General features: G+C 44.2%; 1 protein-coding gene and 1 long non-coding RNA gene across 7 annotated transcripts; both read left to right on the forward strand.

The window, feature by feature from the left end:
- Positions 1-850: 850 nt before the first annotated feature.
- Positions 851-16,223, forward strand: LOC127392836 (cyclin-dependent kinase 11B). Of its 6 annotated transcripts, XM_051637248.1 has the most exons (20): positions 851-893; positions 1,323-1,461; positions 2,092-2,207; positions 2,425-2,549; positions 3,116-3,254; positions 3,732-3,862; positions 4,950-5,072; positions 6,212-6,307; positions 6,411-6,539; positions 7,347-7,412; positions 7,937-8,112; positions 8,839-8,929; positions 10,388-10,509; positions 10,820-10,925; positions 11,489-11,610; positions 12,362-12,469; positions 13,149-13,265; positions 13,529-13,677; positions 14,983-15,172; positions 15,784-16,223. In XM_051637248.1, the coding sequence occupies exons 2-20, from the start codon at positions 1,351-1,353 to the stop codon at positions 15,874-15,876; spliced, it is 2,310 nt and encodes a 769-aa protein (XP_051493208.1). In that variant the 5' UTR covers positions 851-893; positions 1,323-1,350; the 3' UTR covers positions 15,877-16,223. The 6 variants fall into 6 exon arrangements, with proteins under 6 accessions (XP_051493208.1, XP_051493211.1, XP_051493212.1 ...); XM_051637250.1 differs by lacking the exon at positions 851-893 and having other exon boundaries at positions 987-1,461; positions 7,943-8,112; XM_051637251.1 differs by lacking the exons at positions 851-893; positions 4,950-5,072 and having other exon boundaries at positions 986-1,461.
- A 466-nt stretch (positions 16,224-16,689) lies between these two features.
- Positions 16,690-17,791, forward strand: LOC127392838 (uncharacterized). Its single transcript, XR_007891347.1, has 3 exons — positions 16,690-16,798; positions 17,547-17,611; positions 17,705-17,791. It is a non-coding gene; the product is annotated as an uncharacterized LOC127392838 (long non-coding RNA).
- The last annotated feature ends 909 nt before the right edge of the window (positions 17,792-18,700 follow it).

An 18,700-nucleotide genomic window follows, 5' to 3' on the forward strand; every position in this document is an offset into this window, starting at 1 on the left:
GGCAGCAGGAAGGTTCTGTTTCACTGGGGCTTTGGTTTCAGTGTTGCTCTTACGTACTTTTCTCTGCACTCTTCTTGGCCTTTATTAAACAAACCAGCCTCTTTTCTGCCCACTTGTAGGACCTTTCAGTCACACTCAAAATGCTCCTTGGCTGTTCCTGTTGGATAAACAAGGACCATTGTGGTGCATGGAGCAAAGTATTGTGCCCTGGCTTTGACTCCTTGGAATGATGGCAGTGGTTCCACCCCTTTTCTTCTGGAATGCCCTCTGGAATTCAAGAGAATGTCCTCTCTTGACACACTCCAGCGTTTCCCACCCGTGTTTCTCACAGCCACACCCTGATACTTGTGCACTGTGGTTTGTTTGTTGGATAATTGTCATAGGAACAGCACGTCTTCCCTAAAACGGCGATTCCTGCAGGGCCGCGAGGCCTTGCCGAGGTGCTCCCTGCAGCAGGGCCGTGATCCTGAGCTCGTGTCCCTTCCCAGCTCCGGCAGAGCTGGTCAGGGAGTCGCTGCTGCGTGTCCTGAGGGTTCAGTCCTGTACTGAACTGCTGCCTCAACGCCTAAAAACTCCCTTTCCAGGGCTCGTCCCGCTCCGCGATTCCCCTTCAGCCGCCGTTCCGGGACGTGTTTGAAGGGCTGGGAGCGCGAGCAACGAACCGTCCCTCTGTCCTCACGCGGGCGGTGCCAACGCCAGGCCCGCAGAGGCGCTTGCTCCTTCCCCCCCGCGCTGCATCTTGTTAATTAACTGCGGAAAGGGCAGCGCGCGCCCCTTCATCACTTCACCCCCTCCCGCGCCGTGACGTCACCCCCCGCGTGGCGTCATCAGCCGGCTCCGGCGGGCGGAAGTGGCGCCTTCGTGTCGCGCTGCTCCCTCAGGCTCCGGTGGCGGTGAGTGGGCCCGGCCCGGCCCGTGGGGCTCGGGGGCAGGGGAGCGGGGCCCGGGGGGCCGGGCCCTGAGGCGGGAGCGGGGCCGGGCTGAGGGGAGCGGGCGGGCCGGGCTGGCGCTCACGGAGCGGCGGTTCTCGGCACCTCTCCGGTACCGCTGTGCTGGCCCCGCCGCCTTCCTCAGCTGCGAACACCCAGCTGCCTACAGACGGTGTTTTTGTTTGACTCGAACCGGCCCCTGAGCTCGTAGCAGAGACCGTGTGTGCGCCTGGGGTTAAAGCGGACCTTTCTAGCTCAGCACAAGTCCCGCTTGGCTTTCCTCGACAGTGTATTTGGTGTTTGCCTGTAAAAAGCCAGCGTAACAGGCACGGATGTGCTGGGCCGTGCAGTGTGTGTAGGTTTCATTAGTCTTGTGTTCTTTTTTTTTTTCAGAGGCTTTTTTTTTTTTTTTAAACTTCAAATGGGTGATGAAAAGGATTCTTGGAAAGTGAAAACTTTAGATGAAATTCTTCAGGAAAAAAAACGAAGGAAGGAGCAAGAAGAGAAGGCAGAGATAAAACGTATGAAAAATGTAAGTTACCCTGTGGTCTGCAAGCATTTCTGAGGAGCTTCTGTGCTTGTTGCCTCATTTTCTGATGAGAGCAAAGCTTCCTGCCCTGCCAGCAGAATTCCTCTATGCTCCTGTGCGTGTTCCATGTGTGATCTCTAATTCCAAAGTGTGACAAGAAATACAGAGCTGTGCCAGAATCTCCTTGGCCTTGCACTGAGTGCTGTGCTCTGGTTCATAGTTGTTGGTTAGACAAGGTGAAGAGGTTGCTGCAATTAACTGGAAGTTGCAGTTCAAGAAAAACCTTTGGAAGATTTTATAGAGGAATGAGTTTAAATAATTGTTCTTGAATAGCTTTTGTATGACTGTTTTTGTACAGCTGTGTACAAAATGTTCCTTGGGAGGAAAAAAACCCAGTAGTTAATGCAGTCTTCCTTAATTGTTGTTTGATCTTGGCTAATGACATGGGATTTACAGAAGTTCAGCTGCATTTGGCTGCTCCCAACTGGGAACCTTGTGCTCCAGCACTTAGTTTTGTGAGCAGCTGGGGAAGGCTTTTGAGCTGGGAGTGGAGAGCTGAGTGCTGTCCACAGGTTTTCATTTTGTGATGTAAAAATGAATCACATCTTGGTTTTCCCTGCATCCCTGGCACAGTCAGATGACAGGGATTCCAAGCGGGATTCTCTGGAAGAGGGGGAGCTGAGAGACCATCGCATGGAAATAACAATCAGAAATTCACCTTACAGAAGGGAAGACTCTATGGAAGACAGGTAAGAATAAAGGAACAACCTTGTTACCTTCAGAAGAGTTACTGAAGTTAACCTTTAGCAGCACTGAGAGGAGGGGTTAAAAGTACTTGAAAGGGAAAAGTTTTAACTGTAGCATTTGGATGTGCCATCTGGCCTCCTTTCCACAGAACCTGCAGGGGTATCTCTTTGAAGTGCTGATGAAGGTTTAACGAGTTTACTGATTTGTCTGGTGTTTTAGAGGAGAAGAGGATGATTCCTTGGCTATAAAACCACCACAGCAAATGTCACGGAAGGAGAAAACCCACCATAGAAAAGATGAGAAGAGGAAAGAGAAACGCAGACACCGGAGTCACTCAGCAGAAGGTTGTTATTCCTGCCTGGGGACAGCACTTGTGGGAGCCTTGAGGGGAAGCTGAGCAGGCACCTTCTAGGGAGTAAATAGCAGTAACTACAAACTGAAGGAAAATATGTCAGATGGATAAGACAAAGGATCTTACACTTGTATTATTTCTTGGTTATGTTGAATGCCCTTCTGGGAATGATGAGTAGGAGTGTTGGAGAGGACAGGTTTCGCTTTGGGACAGGGACATGGAGTCTGCTGTCATGCTTTGAAGTCTGCAGGCTGCTTTCTGGCTTCACTGAGTGAAGTGTGATCTTTGTATCTGACTGTAAAGGAAAGAATACCCTTTCTAGAAACATTCATGTTGTGTTCCTGTTGCTAACAGCCTTTTCCTGTTTTTAATGCAAGGACTTGTGGAGGATCTTGCAACTTTTAGTTCTCCAACACACTTTCAGATCAGGATGCTTTTCTTAAGGGAGCATGAAAATAGGTTACCATCAGTTTCATCCTTTCTAGTCTTGCTTTTTAAAAATAGGAGCGCTGAGCATTTTAAGTAGTAACACTCCAAAATTAATTTCTGTTTGTTTAGGGAAACATGCCAGAGTGAAAGAGAAAGAACGGGAGCATGAGCGTAGGAAGAGACATAGAGAAGAGCAGGATAAAGCGCGTCGTGAATGGGAAAGACAGAAACGGAGAGAAATGGCAAGGGAGCATTCCAGGAGGGAGAGGTACATCCATCCCTCCCTCCCCTGTGACAGACCAACAGAGAGATGAACAGCTTTCTCCTCTAAATCTGTCTGTAACCTTTCCTTGCTCTGAAACGACAAAATTCAGAGCAAAAACTGGTCAGGTCTGCTGCCAGCGCCACCTTCCTGTGCGTGCGTTGTCTGATGAAAAGGTGTTCTTTCATTTCCTTCGTAAGTGACTCTTGCAACAGATATTTCTAGATGAAATTATTGCCAGTGTTTTGTGGAAAAAAAGACATCTCAAATCTTTTTTTGCCTAATATTATGGGGTTTATCAACTGAACTTGTTTAATTTCTGTTGAAATCCTGATGAGGATGCAGAGGCTTGTGTGTTTGAAACACTGTTCTTAAAGAACCGGCTGAAAAGCTACTTCTCTTTTTGACTGGACATGCAAACAGTTCCCTCATGAGCTGGATTTGCAGTGAACTGCAAGGTAACAAAATATACTTGTGTTCCAGAGATCGTCTGGAGCAGCTGGAGAGAGAGCGGGAGAGAAAGATCCGGGAGCAGCAGAAAGAGCAGAGGGAGCAGAAGGAACGAGAGAGGAGAGCTGAGGAGAGGAGGAAGGAGCGGGAAGCCAGGAGAGATGGTAACTGTCTGCTCTGGGCTTTCTGGCTGGTGACATGGTGGTAGAGAAAGAATTTGGTATTTAGGCCAGAATTTAAAAAAAATTGAAGTGAGGGGCCCTTCTCCACAGGAGGAGGAAAAAAAATCTGTTAAGTTCTACATGGGGGAATAAAACAATGTCATATGTCTTAAGTGTTGTGGCATTGATCAGTCAGCAGGTCTTTGCCTCTCTCCATTAGTCTGTTTTGCTACAGGATTTACGTAGCTGACATTGTCTCTGTGGGTGTGTGTGTCTTACCTTGTGATCCTGGTCACCTCTGGGCTCTTGAACCCAATTCCATAGAGATTGAAGTCTCTAAATTAAGTGTTTTAAGGATTTTTGGGAAATAAATTGCAGGGGAAGGGAGAGAGATGGTGTAAGAACTCCAGCCATGAAAAAGGCTGTCGTGGGAGTTCAGTGGAGAAGCTCTGATAACTGGGCAATTGAAATGCACCTCTACACATGAACCCTCACTTTGCATAGTGAATCAAATCCTTGCAATCCAAGTTCTGATCAGTTTTGGCTAAAGGATCTCTGTTTGTCCCAGCTTTCAGGGGTAAAAATCAGCCCATTCCTGTGATCAAGTAACAAAGGCTGTTTATTGCTATTTCTAGTTTGGCTAATACCAAACAGCTCCTTTTTGTGCTTGCTGTTTACACTGATACTGCTTAATCTAGCTTTTAATTTTAGTTCTTTTTATTGCTCTAAATGTTCTGTCGGCTCCTTCTAACCCTTGGCTGTTCTTATTTTATATACCTCCCTGGTCTGTCCACTTTTCCCTCTGGCACTAGTGCCTTTGTTTCAGGGTGTTTGCAGTGCACGGGGCACCTTGCATCTCTCAGTATGCCAGCTCCTTTCTCCAAGTAGTACAAACCCATATTTTGTTGTGCATGAGGTAAATCACAGGCCTTTCTTCTGGCTCTAATGAGGTTCCACTTCCACACCTCCCCATTACTCTTCAGCTTGTAAGGAAAAACAAAAAGAATGCAAAGCAGGTGGTTGTGGCAGACAGGATTATTCTAATTAGGGCAGGGAGATGTAACAATTTCTTTGGTTTTGTTTTCCCTAGTCTCTGCACACCATAGGACAGTGAGGGAAGAATATGGAGACAAAGTAAAAATGAGACCCTGGAGTCGCAGCCCGTTACGACAGCAGAGAGACAAGCTTGAGCAAGGAGATAGCAGGAAACCAGGTAGCATTTCCCACTTCAAACTGTCTTTCCTGGGGACCAGGAGGAGCTGCTCTGGGCTAGTGTGTCATTTGTAGTAGTGAACACATGTCCCTGGTGCTCCACTGAAAGTTGTGTCCACTTCAGCCCTGCTGCCATAACTCTGGAATATCCATGAATATCCACATGTACTGTTGGCTGAAGCAGTGCTGGGTTTGCAGGTAACTGTGCAAGTGATGAATTGAGTGATTCTTTTAGTAGTAGTAGGAGTTTTAATTCTAAACGTTTCCAAGTGAGTTGCTTCATTCTGCAATGACAGAAGCAGCTGACTGAATTTTTAACGTTTTGTAGTTTTATTCCCTTGCAGATGAAAAAGGGATTATTTACACTAGCTCTAGTTGGATTTGTTGATAGGAACTAAACTACCTAAAGAAGTTACCTTAGAGAGATCAGTTTAGTGTAAACATCACTGATATTGTCATCTCACAGAAGAACCCTTGAGGTCCTATTCTGGTTAGATGGGGAAATTTGTTTTCTGAGGCAGAAAATGGTCCTTCCCATGCCCAGGAGGTCCTGATTGTGAGCAGAGAACTTGCACAATTGACATCAAAATGTCTGAGGTTAAAGAGGAGAAGCTCTGTGTCTGCCTTGTTCATGTGTGTGGCTGTGAAGAGAAAGGGAACTATTTCAAGTAAGCTGATTGCAGAATGGAACCAGCTGGAATTGCAGGTGGAGGGAGGCACTAGATCCTTTGCAGCTTCTGTCTAATTGATCAACAGTTACAGCTGCTATTGCCTGGTGCTCCAGAGGTGCTGCAGTAGGATTGTGATGTACACACACCAGTGAGCCTGTGTTGTGATCATTGTTACCATCTTTTTTTATTGTTTTTTTTTTTTTTTTTTTAATTACACTTAGAGGGGCTTAGGCATATATGAAGTTTAAAAAACGGGTCAGTATTCCACATATTTGTCTGTGGATCCTCACCACTGCAATTTAGAGAAGTTGTTTGTCTTTTGAGCAGAGCATGAATTTTTTTCAGTGTTCTGTATTTCCAGTACTAGTTTAATGGCCAGAGGCAGTAAAGCAGTTAACTGGGTGTTTGGAGTCTTAATAGAAGTGACATTCAGTCACCACCCTGTTTTTAACTTTTGTGGTCTCAACAGTAAAAGAAGAGAAGCCGGAAGAGAGAGATCCTCTTTCAGACTTGCAGGACATCAGTGACAGTGAGAGAAAAACCAGCTCGGCAGAGTCTTCATCAGGTGATTAAATGCAATTTAGTAGTTGTAATTAGCTGTACAGTTGTCTGTTGAGGAAACAGTTGTGTCTGCCTGCTTAGTGACATGTTTGATTGTTCCTGAACAGAATCTGGATCAGGCTCCGAAGAAGAGGAGGAAGAGTCTAGCAGTGAAGGTTCTGAGGAAGAGGGAGAGGAGGAGGAGGAGGAGGAGGAGACAGGAAGCAATTCTGAGGAAGTGTCTGAGCAGTCAGCTGGTGAGTAGCATAAAGCAGATCCTAGGAGGACATGTTATGATTTTCTTTGTTTCTCATTCTGTATTGTTTTATTAGAACATTTTCCTTTTCTCTTAGTCTAGGATAGGCTGAGACCTCACAGGTCAAGATAACTAAAAAAACCAAACAACAAGTACAAGTCATATTCTGCCCTTTTTCATAGAGGTAATACCAACTATTAATCTAAGAAGCCAGATTAGAAAAGAGCCATTTTTGTCTTCCTAAGTGGTGTAAGGCTGACAGCTTCAGTAATTCTGTAACATAACAAAAATGCTGCAGAGAACAATTCTGCACTTACTTGGGGGTGGTGAAATACAAGTGTCTGTGTCAACTTGAATTAATTTCAGTTGCAAATATCAGATTTTTTTCCATGCCAGTACAAATAAACAAAGATGATAGATAAAGAAGGTTAAGTAAAAAAAGTCTACTTAGAGCTGTTTGTGTCATTAATTAGTAAAGAAAAGGCACAAAATCTTGCTCTGATGGCTGGGCATTTTTCTTTCAAATCAGTTGCAGTTAATAAGCAAATATTCCTAAGTTTCTTGGCCTAACTTACTCACCTGCCACCATCCCTGAATGCCCGAGTAATTGGAAATTCCCTGCTGGAAGCTGAAAGGTGCTGTTCTCCTGAGTTAGGGGAATCATTTGCTTTCCAAGGGAAACAAGCACGAGGTCACTAACTGGGTAGTGGTGAAGAAGGCCTAGTTAGAAGCATTTCAGTAGCCACCTGCTCACCTGGAGCTACAGAACTGATGAGTTTATGCAGTTCCACTTGGTTGTGTTTTGCAGAGGAGGTGAGCGAGGAGGAGATGAGTGAAGAGGAGGAACGGGAGAATGGAAACCACATCCCAGTTGGTACAATACAAATAATATTTAAATAAGTGTTTGGCTGAATTTTTGCAGCTTAAATGAATCTTATTTCAACAAATATTTTAAAATATTTTAAATTGATTACCTGGAGCTGTTTTGCAATCGTTCTAAAGCATTGTGTGTGGCATTTTTGGGGCTGTGCTCATGTCAGATTTAGCCTAATGAGCTATTGCCTCCTCCTTTATCATTTTGGGGCTCTTGTCCTGTCCTCTCATGGGATGAGACATGCTGGGTCAGTTTTCTCCCTCATTCTGGGTGAAGATTTCATTTTCTGATGTGTTGTGTTTCCTGCTGGAAATTCTGTGCATTTGACTGAAGGATTTCTTGACAGCATCATCTCTGCAAAGAGAGAAACTGGGCTTCCCCTTGATCTTTATTGTTACAGTGACTTGTGTAAGTTGCACACCTATCTTGTGCAGCGTGATGAGTGTGTCACTATGCTTGTGTAAAGCTGAGGTCAGTTGTTCCAGAGATCTCCCTATTTCCACCACTGATTCTGACTTTTAAAGTTACAGAGTCAAGATTTGACCGAGATTCTGCGGGAAGTGAAGTGGAAGAGGAGGAGGGGGGGGAGGGCACCCCTCATTCCAATGCCATGACAGAAGGAGACTACATTCCTGACTCACCTGCTTCCTCCCCCATTGAACTGAAACAAGAGCTTCCCAAGTACCTTCCTGCACTTCAGGTAGAGGATCAGGACTTGGCAATGTCCTGGGCATATGGATTTCCCAGGCTGCCTCCCTAAGAGCAGAAACCAGTTGGTGTGTGGGAGGTGCTGGCCAGAGCACACCTTGCTGACTCAGCATCCCCAAACAGACGTTTCTGTGGGAAATGTTGCTGTCTTTCTTTGACAAGGAAAAAATGCACATAGTGCAAAATGGAGATTACTCTTTTAGATGTAGACAAGAATGTCATAATCCATTTGGTTCTCTGATGTCTGGTGCTTCTGTCTGAAAATAGATACTTGTGGGAGAAGAGTTCTGTTAAGATGAACAAAAACTGACAGGTGGTTACTCTTGAAGCCAACAGCAAAGTGTAGGAATAGGAAGAGAAAGCATGTTTTTATTAATTGAACTATGTGAAAGGTGTCAGTGCCAGGTGCTGAGTTCCCATCTTTGCCACTGTGGCAGAAATTTCAGTTTATTCTGTGGCAAAGAGTTAATGAAGAGATTTAGTTAATCTACTGAAACACAGACTGTCCAGGATTCCTTTGGAGATCCAAGTAAAAATAAACCCCAAAGATACCTTTCTCACATGACCCAGTCATATTGTTGAATTAACTTGGTAAATTTTAACTGTTCCTGTGAAGTTGCTGAAGTTTATCTTTCTTAAAAGGAAAAACAAAACACAAACCAAGGAGAACCCTCCCCCAGGTGCTGGAGGAGTCATTGTTTTCCATCTGTTTTTTCAGGGATGTCGCAGTGTGGAGGAATTCCAGTGTTTGAACAGGATTGAAGAAGGAACATATGGTGTAGTGTACAGAGCAAAGGACAAGAAGACTGGTGAGTATAAATGGTCTTGAGTTGCTATATTTTTTGGACTTTGACATAAGGGGCTTTACTTGCTCCTCTCTGAAGTACTTTTACCAGTCCTCTCTATGCTGGCTGTGATGGTGTAGAACTATTAACAGTTTCAGGCTCAAAAGGCAGTTTATTCAGGGCTTGAGATTAGTTACCAGGATGGAAGGTTTCACAATTTGATATGAAGATTCCACCAGGGGTCCCTGCAAGCACAACTACCGAGTAGAGAACTCAGGAAAGCAGCAGCTGCTATGCAGTGAGTGTGTCATGCAGTGTTTTGTGTAGAAAGGAGTTTCACACTCTCGTTTTTTTTTATCTCCCTCTCAAAAAAATAGTTCTCATGTATACAAGTGGGTTAATGTGTTTAAAACTCGTTGCTTATCTGGTTTGCAGTGTCAAGCACCTTGAAGAAATTGTTCATTTCCTCTGGTGCAGGAGCCAATCATCAGGTCATTTACATGTTCCTCTTGGGTGGTGGCTTCTCAAGTGAAAAAAATACTTGCTTGGAGAGTTTAGGAGAAAAAAGTGATGTTAGTGCAGCACTTCTTTCTTCCTGAACAAAGATCATACTCAGCAAGATATGGTCTGTTCCTTGGGCTCTGACCTGGGTCTCCTTGTGGTGTTGCCATCGCCAGGGACACATCCATGACTTCCTTTCAAGGGGAACTGGAGCACAGTAAATTAAATATCTGCAGTTTTAGATGGAGTTGGCAGCTGGTGAAGAGAGCTTGTGAGAAGAGATGTTCCAAAGCAGACCTAAGCAGAAATGAGGGTTTTTCTTAGGTTCCAGCTGACAAGCTGTGGTTTTGGTGTCAGGTTTGAATTCTGGGTGCCTTAGTTCCTCTCTTTATTTTAGGACAATACTGCCATTTGATCTCCTCTGGGGAGGGGGAGTGCACACCTGGCATCGTGGTTTCTGAGTGCTCTTGTTCACTAGGCAGCTACCATGAGCTCAGTTTTCTTTTCCCTCTGCCTTGAGACCTGCTCAGAGACTGGCATCACCAAATGTATTTAAATCATTCACTTCAGTAATGTTTTGAGTAGCACCTTGGTTTAAAGTCAGGTCTTTAAATAGTGAGAAACTGCTTTTGAGGCATTTCTGTGCCCTGTCTTATCTTCCCAGCTATGGTGAGGAGTTTAGAGTTAAATACACTTTTTCTTTAGTGTCTTTCCAGGTGAGTTGTATTGGAACACACTAAAATCTGTGATGCAGCTTTTGGATTGTTGTTTTGGATTTTATTCTTTAAACTTGGCAGTCTGGTGCTGGTGGGGTTTTTTTGTCTTTGCTAATGTGAGACTGCTTGTTGGTTTTAAATAATATCTTGAGTGATGGTTTAAATCCTAATAAATTAGTGACAAAACACTGAGAGGTCTCTTAATGTGTATTTTACCAGTTATGTGATGGGAAATCTGCAGTTAATAATTCTGTTTCCTTTGCAGATGAAATCGTGGCACTGAAGAGACTGAAAATGGAAAAGGAGAAAGAAGGTTTCCCCATTACTTCCCTGAGAGAAATCAATACTATTCTGAAAGCACAACATCTAAATATTGTCACTGTCAGAGTAAGGCCACAGTCTTTTATTTCTTCTTGAAATACTGTCTTGGCTTTTAAAATGACTTAGAAAAACATTAGCATTCCTAGCAGAGCCTGTTTCTGTACCAGTTGTACCCTGCTCATAGAATAGGCAGGGCTGTTCTCTACATCATCTGGTGTTTTGCAAAACCAAGCTGGTTTTTTCATAGAAAAATACATTTTCTGTGGATTTTACCAATGGCAGGTTCCATGTATCTTCTTGCCAGTAAATTTCCAAAATTATTTTTCGCTTTTTAAATGCCATGTGCTTGTTTTGATCACTTTTTTCTGTGTCCTAGGAAATAGTTGTAGGCAGTAATATGGATAAAATTTATATTGTCATGAACTACGTGGAACACGACCTCAAGAGTCTGATGGAAACCATGAAGCAGCCATTCCTACCAGGTACTTGTTTGCCTTTCTCTTCTTGGAAAACTGGCCAACACAAACCTGGGTGTCTTTGGGCTGTGCTGACATCAGAGAACTGGCTTTTGCCTTGGAATGTCCTTGGAGTGTTCCTTGGAACAGACCTGGGTGCCTGGTCTCTGCTTGGTCTGGTTGTACAAAGAGGAGCTGGGGCAGGATGGTGGGCTGGGAGTGCTGGTGTTCCAGGTGGTGTCTAGCTGGTGAGGCCAGTTTGCATGCTTAGGGGGAAGTGGAGGTTCAGATGTGAAATTGAGGGAGTTTCCCCTGGAAAAAAACACTGAGTTTTCCTTTTGGGTGTTTCCAGTGTTTTTGAGAGGCATTTATTCCTGAGCACTGGTTGGATGTGTTCCAGAGGTGCAAATTAAGGTTGCTATATTGGCAGCTCTCTGGATTTAACTGCTCTTGTTCTGGGGCAGTCTGTACTGTGCTTCTAGCTTGACATCCCTTTCTTCCCCTGCCCCCTTCCCTGTTCTCCAAACAAAACAAAAATTAGATCTAGACTGGGTCTTTTCAACATATTTGGCTTCTTTTTATCATTTCAGGTGAAGTGAAAACCTTGATGATTCAGTTGCTCCGAGGAGTCAAACATCTACATGACAACTGGATCCTGCACCGAGACCTGAAAACCTCCAACCTGTTGCTCAGTCATTCAGGCATTTTGAAAGTAAGAATGACATGAATTGTAGCACACGTGTCAAAAAGCTGCTCTTGTGGAATCACCCTGCATTGCCTTGTAGCTGTGTGAAGAGCTGGGCAGAATGTTTTGCATTTTCTTTAAGAGGCAGGAGGGGAGACTTGTAAAATAGAGCTGCAAAAGAGCAAGAGATTGTGAGGCTTAATACAGAATACCAGTCTCTGGAGCAGTGCTGAAATGCACAGTTACTGCTGGAGATGGAGATTCTCTTTACAAAGAAAGTCTTTAAAACTCTATCTAACTTTACACTGGCCTCTTATAAAATCCTAGCAGAAAAGCAGTACTGACAAGATCAGGACATAACATTTCTGTTTTTATTTCTAAATTTTAGCTGGCAATTGTCCATTGACATTATTTACACCTTAGAGCTGTTACTGTTGTTAAAGCCTTTCCCTTTCTCAGGAAAAACTGAACTTGGAATTGTTTTCTTGCAAAGTTGAAGGCAGCACCTGTGGTGGTTGGTTGGTTTGTTTCCCCCTGCTGTGTAACTTCCTGCCAAGGTGACCAGTGGCAGGAACTCTGACTTAGCCTCTGGGAGGGAAAAATGATTTTCCCTTCAGTGGAAAAAGACAAGGAAGGCTGTGAGAAACAGCGCATTCTGGGTGGCTGTTTTGGAAGGCTGGAAGCTGTGCAGTGGCCAGCATGGCCCAGACCTGTGGGCACTGTTAGGAAAGGGAATGGTCAGTGCTGGAAATGTTGCTGATTTCCTGTTTTCCCTTAGGTGGGAGATTTTGGACTAGCCCGGGAGTACGGATCCCCCCTGAAGCCGTACACACCAGTGGTGGTGACCCTGTGGTACAGGGCTCCTGAGCTGCTGCTTGGAGCTAAGGTATGATCCTCCCTCCTCTGGGGCTCTGCAGCCTAACTTTATTTTATAACTGATGAACAAAGTACGAGGGTGCTTGAGTTTTGATACTGATTTACGGGTGGGAATTCTGAATCTTCAGTGTTATTTTTCCTCGTAACCCAGTTAGAAAGGTTCCATCTTCCACAGACAGAAGGTGGGTGGGTGACTGAATTTTTCTCATAGGATGCTGACGTGGCAGTGCTGCTGGACTTCTGGTGGATTGGTGCAAACTGTCACTGTCACCTTAGGCAGCTGGATTTTTTATTTTATAGTTTTTTTAAATTAGCCTAAAATTTGTGACACCTGAGAGCAGAGCCATGTGCTGGCAACATTCTCGTTCCCTAGATAACTTGTTTCGTTCCTTAAATCTGGATGAAATCAGTGGGGTTCTGCAGGGCTCCAGTGGCAAGACTCACGTTTCATCCTGAAGTGTTTGTGTATGTGGGTGTTACTCATAATTGACAGTAATTGTAAATAAATTCAGTTGAGAGCTGAGCTTGGGGTATTGGAGTGACTGGGTGTGTTTTATTCAGAGTGGGAGAATCTTCTTGAAAACAAACCAAATCCAAACAAGTAAAACCCCAAACCAAAACAACAGCAAAACCCCAAACAAGTGAGTCAAAGAATCCTACTGATTTTCTAACGTATCCTTTCTTTTCAGGAATATTCCACAGCAATAGACATGTGGTCAGTGGGCTGCATATTTGGGGAGCTGCTGACACAGAAACCGCTGTTCCCGGGGAAGTCAGAAATTGACCAGATTAACAAAGTTTTTAAGGTAACATTTTTAACAACCCTGGACTCCCAAGAACTGGTTTCAGAGGCAGGTACCTCAGAGCAGTAAGAAATCAGCAGTGCTTGTTGCTCTTTGTCAGAGATTCAGCTCCCATTCTTGTTTGGCAACACTTGCAGGAGGCGAAGATCATGAGCTGTGATCTGTCTGTCCTCTCTGGATACACCAGCTCCTACAGCTGTGTAATGAACAAGCAGAAGGGGTGTACTCTAGAAGGAGTTTATAAAGGAGATAATTTTAATTGACAGGATCTGGGTACTCCAAGTGAAAAAATCTGGCCGGGTTACAATGAGCTGCCAGCAGTGAAGAAGATGACGTTCACAGAGTATCCCTACAACAACCTGCGCAAGAGGTTTGGGGCGCTCCTCTCCGACCAGGGCTTTGACCTGATGAACAAGTAAGTGCTGCAGCTCCTTGGGATCCTTGGGAAAACGTGTTCACCTGCTGTGAGAGTGGTGGAGAATGGCTTGGAGTGTGGAATTTCTGCACGTTTAACCTTGTGAAAGCAGGCCGATGGGTTTGAAGTTTGTGACGTTCTTCCTTTCTCAGAACAACTCTCAACTCCTGCTGTTAAACCTCAGCCCAGGGTTGTTCTTGCACACCTGCACCCTGGGAGAACAGAGCCATGTTGTACAGTCATTAGAGCTCATTTATGTCATGTTTGATGGTGTGGTGAGTCAGTGGTCAGGCACTCTGCTGGTGGATCTGGTTATAACAATTAAATTACAATTGAAAAAAGGAAAAGCAGGACATTCTAGGGATCATATTAAAGATCTTGTTTTTCTCCTAGAGTTTCAAACTTAATGAGTTCTGTCACATCTGATGTTCGGGCAGTTCCTTTTAATTAACTCCACTTCTGCATTTTGATTGCATTCCAGTTCATTTTGCTTTAAAAGGTTGACAATGGCTTGAGAGATTTCTGCTCCCTTCCCTCCCCTTATATTCCCTTTAAATGATGTGACATGAAGCAGTGGAAATAATTGAGTTTCAGGTATTTCTTAGAACTGCTCTCCATTTTAAATAATTATATTTAAATAATTATATTTTTTTAAAGGGGGATTTTGAGTCTTTCCAATTTTTAAGAATGATGCTGCTGTGTTTGAATGAGTTGGGAATAATTGCTTAGACGTTAGAGAGCCATTCAGAAAGTCCAGGCAGAACTTGTAATAAAGGTGGGTATCACATCAGTGTCATCTGCATAAGGTTGGACCAGATGATCCTTGAGGTCCCTTCCAACCTGACATTCTATGAGAAGTGCTTTGGTTATGGCAGGGCTGTATCTACTGGGGGTGTGTGTATATCTGTGTGTTTGGTGGGATGATTAGTACAGTAAAACCCCTTTCTGTACAGTGGAAGGTTTAAAATAACCAACCTCAAGCTGTGCAGTTCAGTTTTACAGCATTACAGTGTTTGGGGTGTATTGATACAATCCCAGCTATCTTCTCCGTGAACAGATCCCTACAAAAGCTACTTCTGTTCCTTAGTTCCAGCTGCAGTTCCATTCCTTGCAGGTCCATGTAGGAACTGTGCTTTCACAGACCACCCAAATGTCAGCAGTCATGCCCATTAGGAGAAGCCTTTGTTAAAAACCAGAACACTCCAAATGGCATTGCTGAAGAATTTATAATTTTGAGGCTAATTTTTTCTTTCTCCCTCTGTTTCTCTTCTTCCCCATTGCATTGTCTTCCTGAATTCCTCTCAGTTTTCTGACATACTACCCAGCCAGAAGGATCACTGCTGAGGATGGGCTGAAACACGAGTATTTCCGGGAGACTCCTCTGCCCATCGACCCCTCCATGTTTCCCACCTGGCCAGCAAAAAGTGAGCAGCAGAGGGTGAAACGTGGCACGAGCCCACGGCCACCTGAGGGGGGCCTTGGCTACAGCCAGCTGGTGAGTACAGCAGGGCCAGGTGACACTCACTGCTCATGTCCCTGGACATCACATCCTGAGCTTGGAAATGTTCCCCATCCCAACACTTGCCCCTGCTTGCATGGAAAAACCCCTCCAGCAGCCCAGGTCTTCCCATTTCTGCTCAGAGGGCAGCTCCGGTTACTGTGTTACCATCATTACAGTACCTAAACCCAGTTTTATCCCAGTGCACTTACTGGGCCCAGTTTAACAGATAAAGGAGCCTAAGAGGTTGTCTTTGAGGGTATAAAAATGAAGGGGATGCAGAGTGTGTTTGAACAGATGCTGAGTAAGTGTAGTTTTGTGGTCACAAATTGATTTCTTTTTCTTTCACATGTGCAGTAAAAAGTAGGTGGATGAACTAAGGGTACATTTGAGATGCCTTGAGAAAATGTAACTTTTGATTTTGCAGTGTTTAAAGATCATGAATAATGCTGCACTGACCTTAGCTCTGGTGCCACTAAATCAAACATTTGTTGCTCCTGGCATAAAGATACTTTGATTTATTTTGTTCTTATGTAGATCTTTGAGTTGGACGTAAATCCATCTGCAGAGAGACTTCCTGACAGAGGAATTGTGTTTGGTTTTCACAGGGTGATGATGATCTGAAAGACACAGGTTTTCATCTGACCACCACAAATCAAGGAGCATCTGCTGCAGGACCTGGTTTCAGCCTCAAGTTTTAAACTCAACATGAAAGGAGAAAAAACAAAACAAAAACTGTTGATGTGAGTGGATTTCTCAGTGTCCCAGTTCTGTTCTTCACGTCAGGGAGACTAGATGGTTTTCACAGGTTTGGCTGGGTGTGGAGTATAACTGCAGCATTCCATGACAGGACTGGAATTACCCTGAAAAGCCAAGGATCATTACAGAATTTGACACAGGAGAACTTGAAGTAAAATCCTGGAACAGTTTCTGTTTTAAAAGTGTTGTTTTATTTGTTGTTGTTTTTTTTTTTTTCATTGGGTTTGTTTTGTTGGTGTTTTTTTTTTTCCTTGTAAATTTGTAGAATTAAAATACATTTTTAATTGTTTTACAGTGTGAAGGATTTCATTTCTTCACATGCAGAAAACTTGGACAGTGATGGCATTAAGTCTTGTGGAGTGGAAACTTAATCCACCCTTGGTTGCCTCCAAATCTGTGCTGCTGTGACAGCAATATTGCCAGCCTGGGCAAACAACATTTAAGAAAATTTAGGTGTCTTTTTTTGCCCCCAGCTATATCCAGTAACAGTTCTGAGGTTTCTTTCCTGTTGGTGCCTTGGAGAGGGCTGGATTCTCACTGACAATATTTTTGGGTGCAGTTTGATGTGTTGTACACATGTATTTACAGTGGTGCAAAAGAGGTACCCTATTGTTTTATAAATCAAAGATTTCATAAGGAGACTTGAAACTTTATTTTCTATAGAAAGTTATTTTAAATATGCCATTTTTCCATTAGAAAAAAAAAAAAAAAGAGCTTTGCTTTACTGATTGTATAATGCCATATTCCAGTCCTTGTAGGATGGAAGACCAGAGGAATCATGGTGGAATATCACAGCCTTCTGAGGCTCTCGTTTCCAGAGCTATCACTCTTTTCTAGGAACAGGAAGAGTTGGAAAACACTGAGGTATTCATGCAGTCAGAGCATGGGCATCAGGCCTGTGAAAGGATTAATTTCAGTTATAAACTTCCATCTGTTTCAGCACATTGTAAGAGGTTTTTTTCCTGGGCAAAGGCCTTGGAACTGGAAGGGGGATGTACCAATGTTGTGGTACCTTTTGAAGACAGGAGGGGTGGGTGGTTGGGTTGGTTTTCTGTTGAGGTTGTTTTCTCTTTAGGCCAAACTGTAGTGAAAGAGAATCAGTTCTAACACGAGTCTGGTCACTGAGTGTGTGTGATTTGTACAAGACTCCTCAGACGTGGAGATGAATTCCCTGCTGTAAAGCAGTTACGTTTTTTTGTTGCATCCCAGAGGAGCACAGGGAGGTTGTGCCAGGGCCTGTGCTGAGCTTTGAGGGGTCAGCACATGACTGCAGATGCAGTGTCTCAGGCTGTGCAGTGCATCCTGCACTCCAGCAATTATTGCCCTCCTGGCTCCCTTGGCACTGCTGCAGCCAGGTGACTGCACCTCAGCTTTTATTGTGTCTCAGTTGTCTGTTTCTGCACAGAGTCCTTGCCTGCTATGATCCTGAGCTTAACTCTCCATGCAAAGACACACTGTTGAGTTTGTGCTGTACTCAATTACTGGTGAAACCAAATCCTCAGCTTCTTTATTCACACCAAATAAATCTGTGAGAAGTCCAAGGGCAGAGCAATGGTGAAATGCTAATTGTGCTTTACCAGCAGAGATCCTTGATATTGAACTGTACAAACAGGTGCTTCATGGACAGCTGGAAGACATCCCTCCCAGCATGGCTAACAGAGCTGCTCTGCAAGGCAGGTAAGGAGAGGAAAAAGGTTAAGGTCTGGTTCACCAGAACAGTGTTGTAGTATCCAAGTAGTCTGAAATCGGGTCTTTTTTTTTTTTAAACAGCTGACACCAGTGTGGAAAAGTTGCAGAAAGAGATAATTTAAAACACAAGGGAAGTTCCAGTGCATGAGTGTGAGGCAGAATCACCAGAGTGTAGTTCAGGTACTTACTTGCTGTTGGCTTGTTTCAGTTTTTATAAATTCAGGCTGTAATCTGAGAGGAAGTCAGTGTTGTTGCTTACCTGGAGGACATCTCCACATCTGGGAGCTGGTTTCCATACCAGCAGGTGGAAGCTGAGACATGTAGTGTCCCTCTGCGGGGGCTGAGTTTAATTTTTTTTATTGGCTTCTTTACAGAAAATCATGTCATTCCCTGTGATAGTGTTGGGTGCATGCAGAGAAACCATGTGAGGTGTGGTAATCAGCACTGAGCCATGTCTGAAGGCAGAGTGACACTGAAGTGAGGTGAAGGACTGTGTCTCTGCCCCAAGATTAAGCCTCCCTGCAGCTGAAGTGTTGATGTCCCCTTGTGACAGGTCCTGGAGACTTAAGAGGATCAGCTCCTTGTGCTTGTTTCTTTCCTCCCAATCCCTAAGCCAGAGCTGCCTTGGGAAGAGATGCTCAGATCCACGTGGTGCAGCTCTGTGCTGACAGATGTGCAGTTCATGGTGAATGGCTGCCAGTGCAATTACAGACCTTGCAGCTGTACCAGACTAACAGGAATTAGCAGTTTCTTTCTATGTCTTTGCACCTTTGCTGAGGGTTTTACTGCTGGAGCCTTTCTGCACTCATACAAAGGTCTTCCTGGACCTGTACTGCAGCACATGAGATACTTCCTGGTTGTGTTGGTGCTTTTAAGTAGGAAGAAACTTGTTCCAAGAGGTTAAGAGGACAACTGCAAAAGGCTGAACCTAAGCAGGGAGCAATGGAGGCTGCTTTAGTGCTGGACAGGGATGCCACTGCATGGAAAGACGGCCAGAGATTCCAGACTGCCAGGGCTGCTCCAGCTGTGGAGAAGCAGGCAAAGCCTAGTGCAGCCAAGCAGCACTGGTGCTGCTTT

This window comes from Apus apus, chromosome 20, assembly GCF_020740795.1.
Source record: "Apus apus isolate bApuApu2 chromosome 20, bApuApu2.pri.cur, whole genome shotgun sequence".
Lineage (NCBI taxonomy): Eukaryota > Metazoa > Chordata > Aves > Apodiformes > Apodidae > Apus > Apus apus.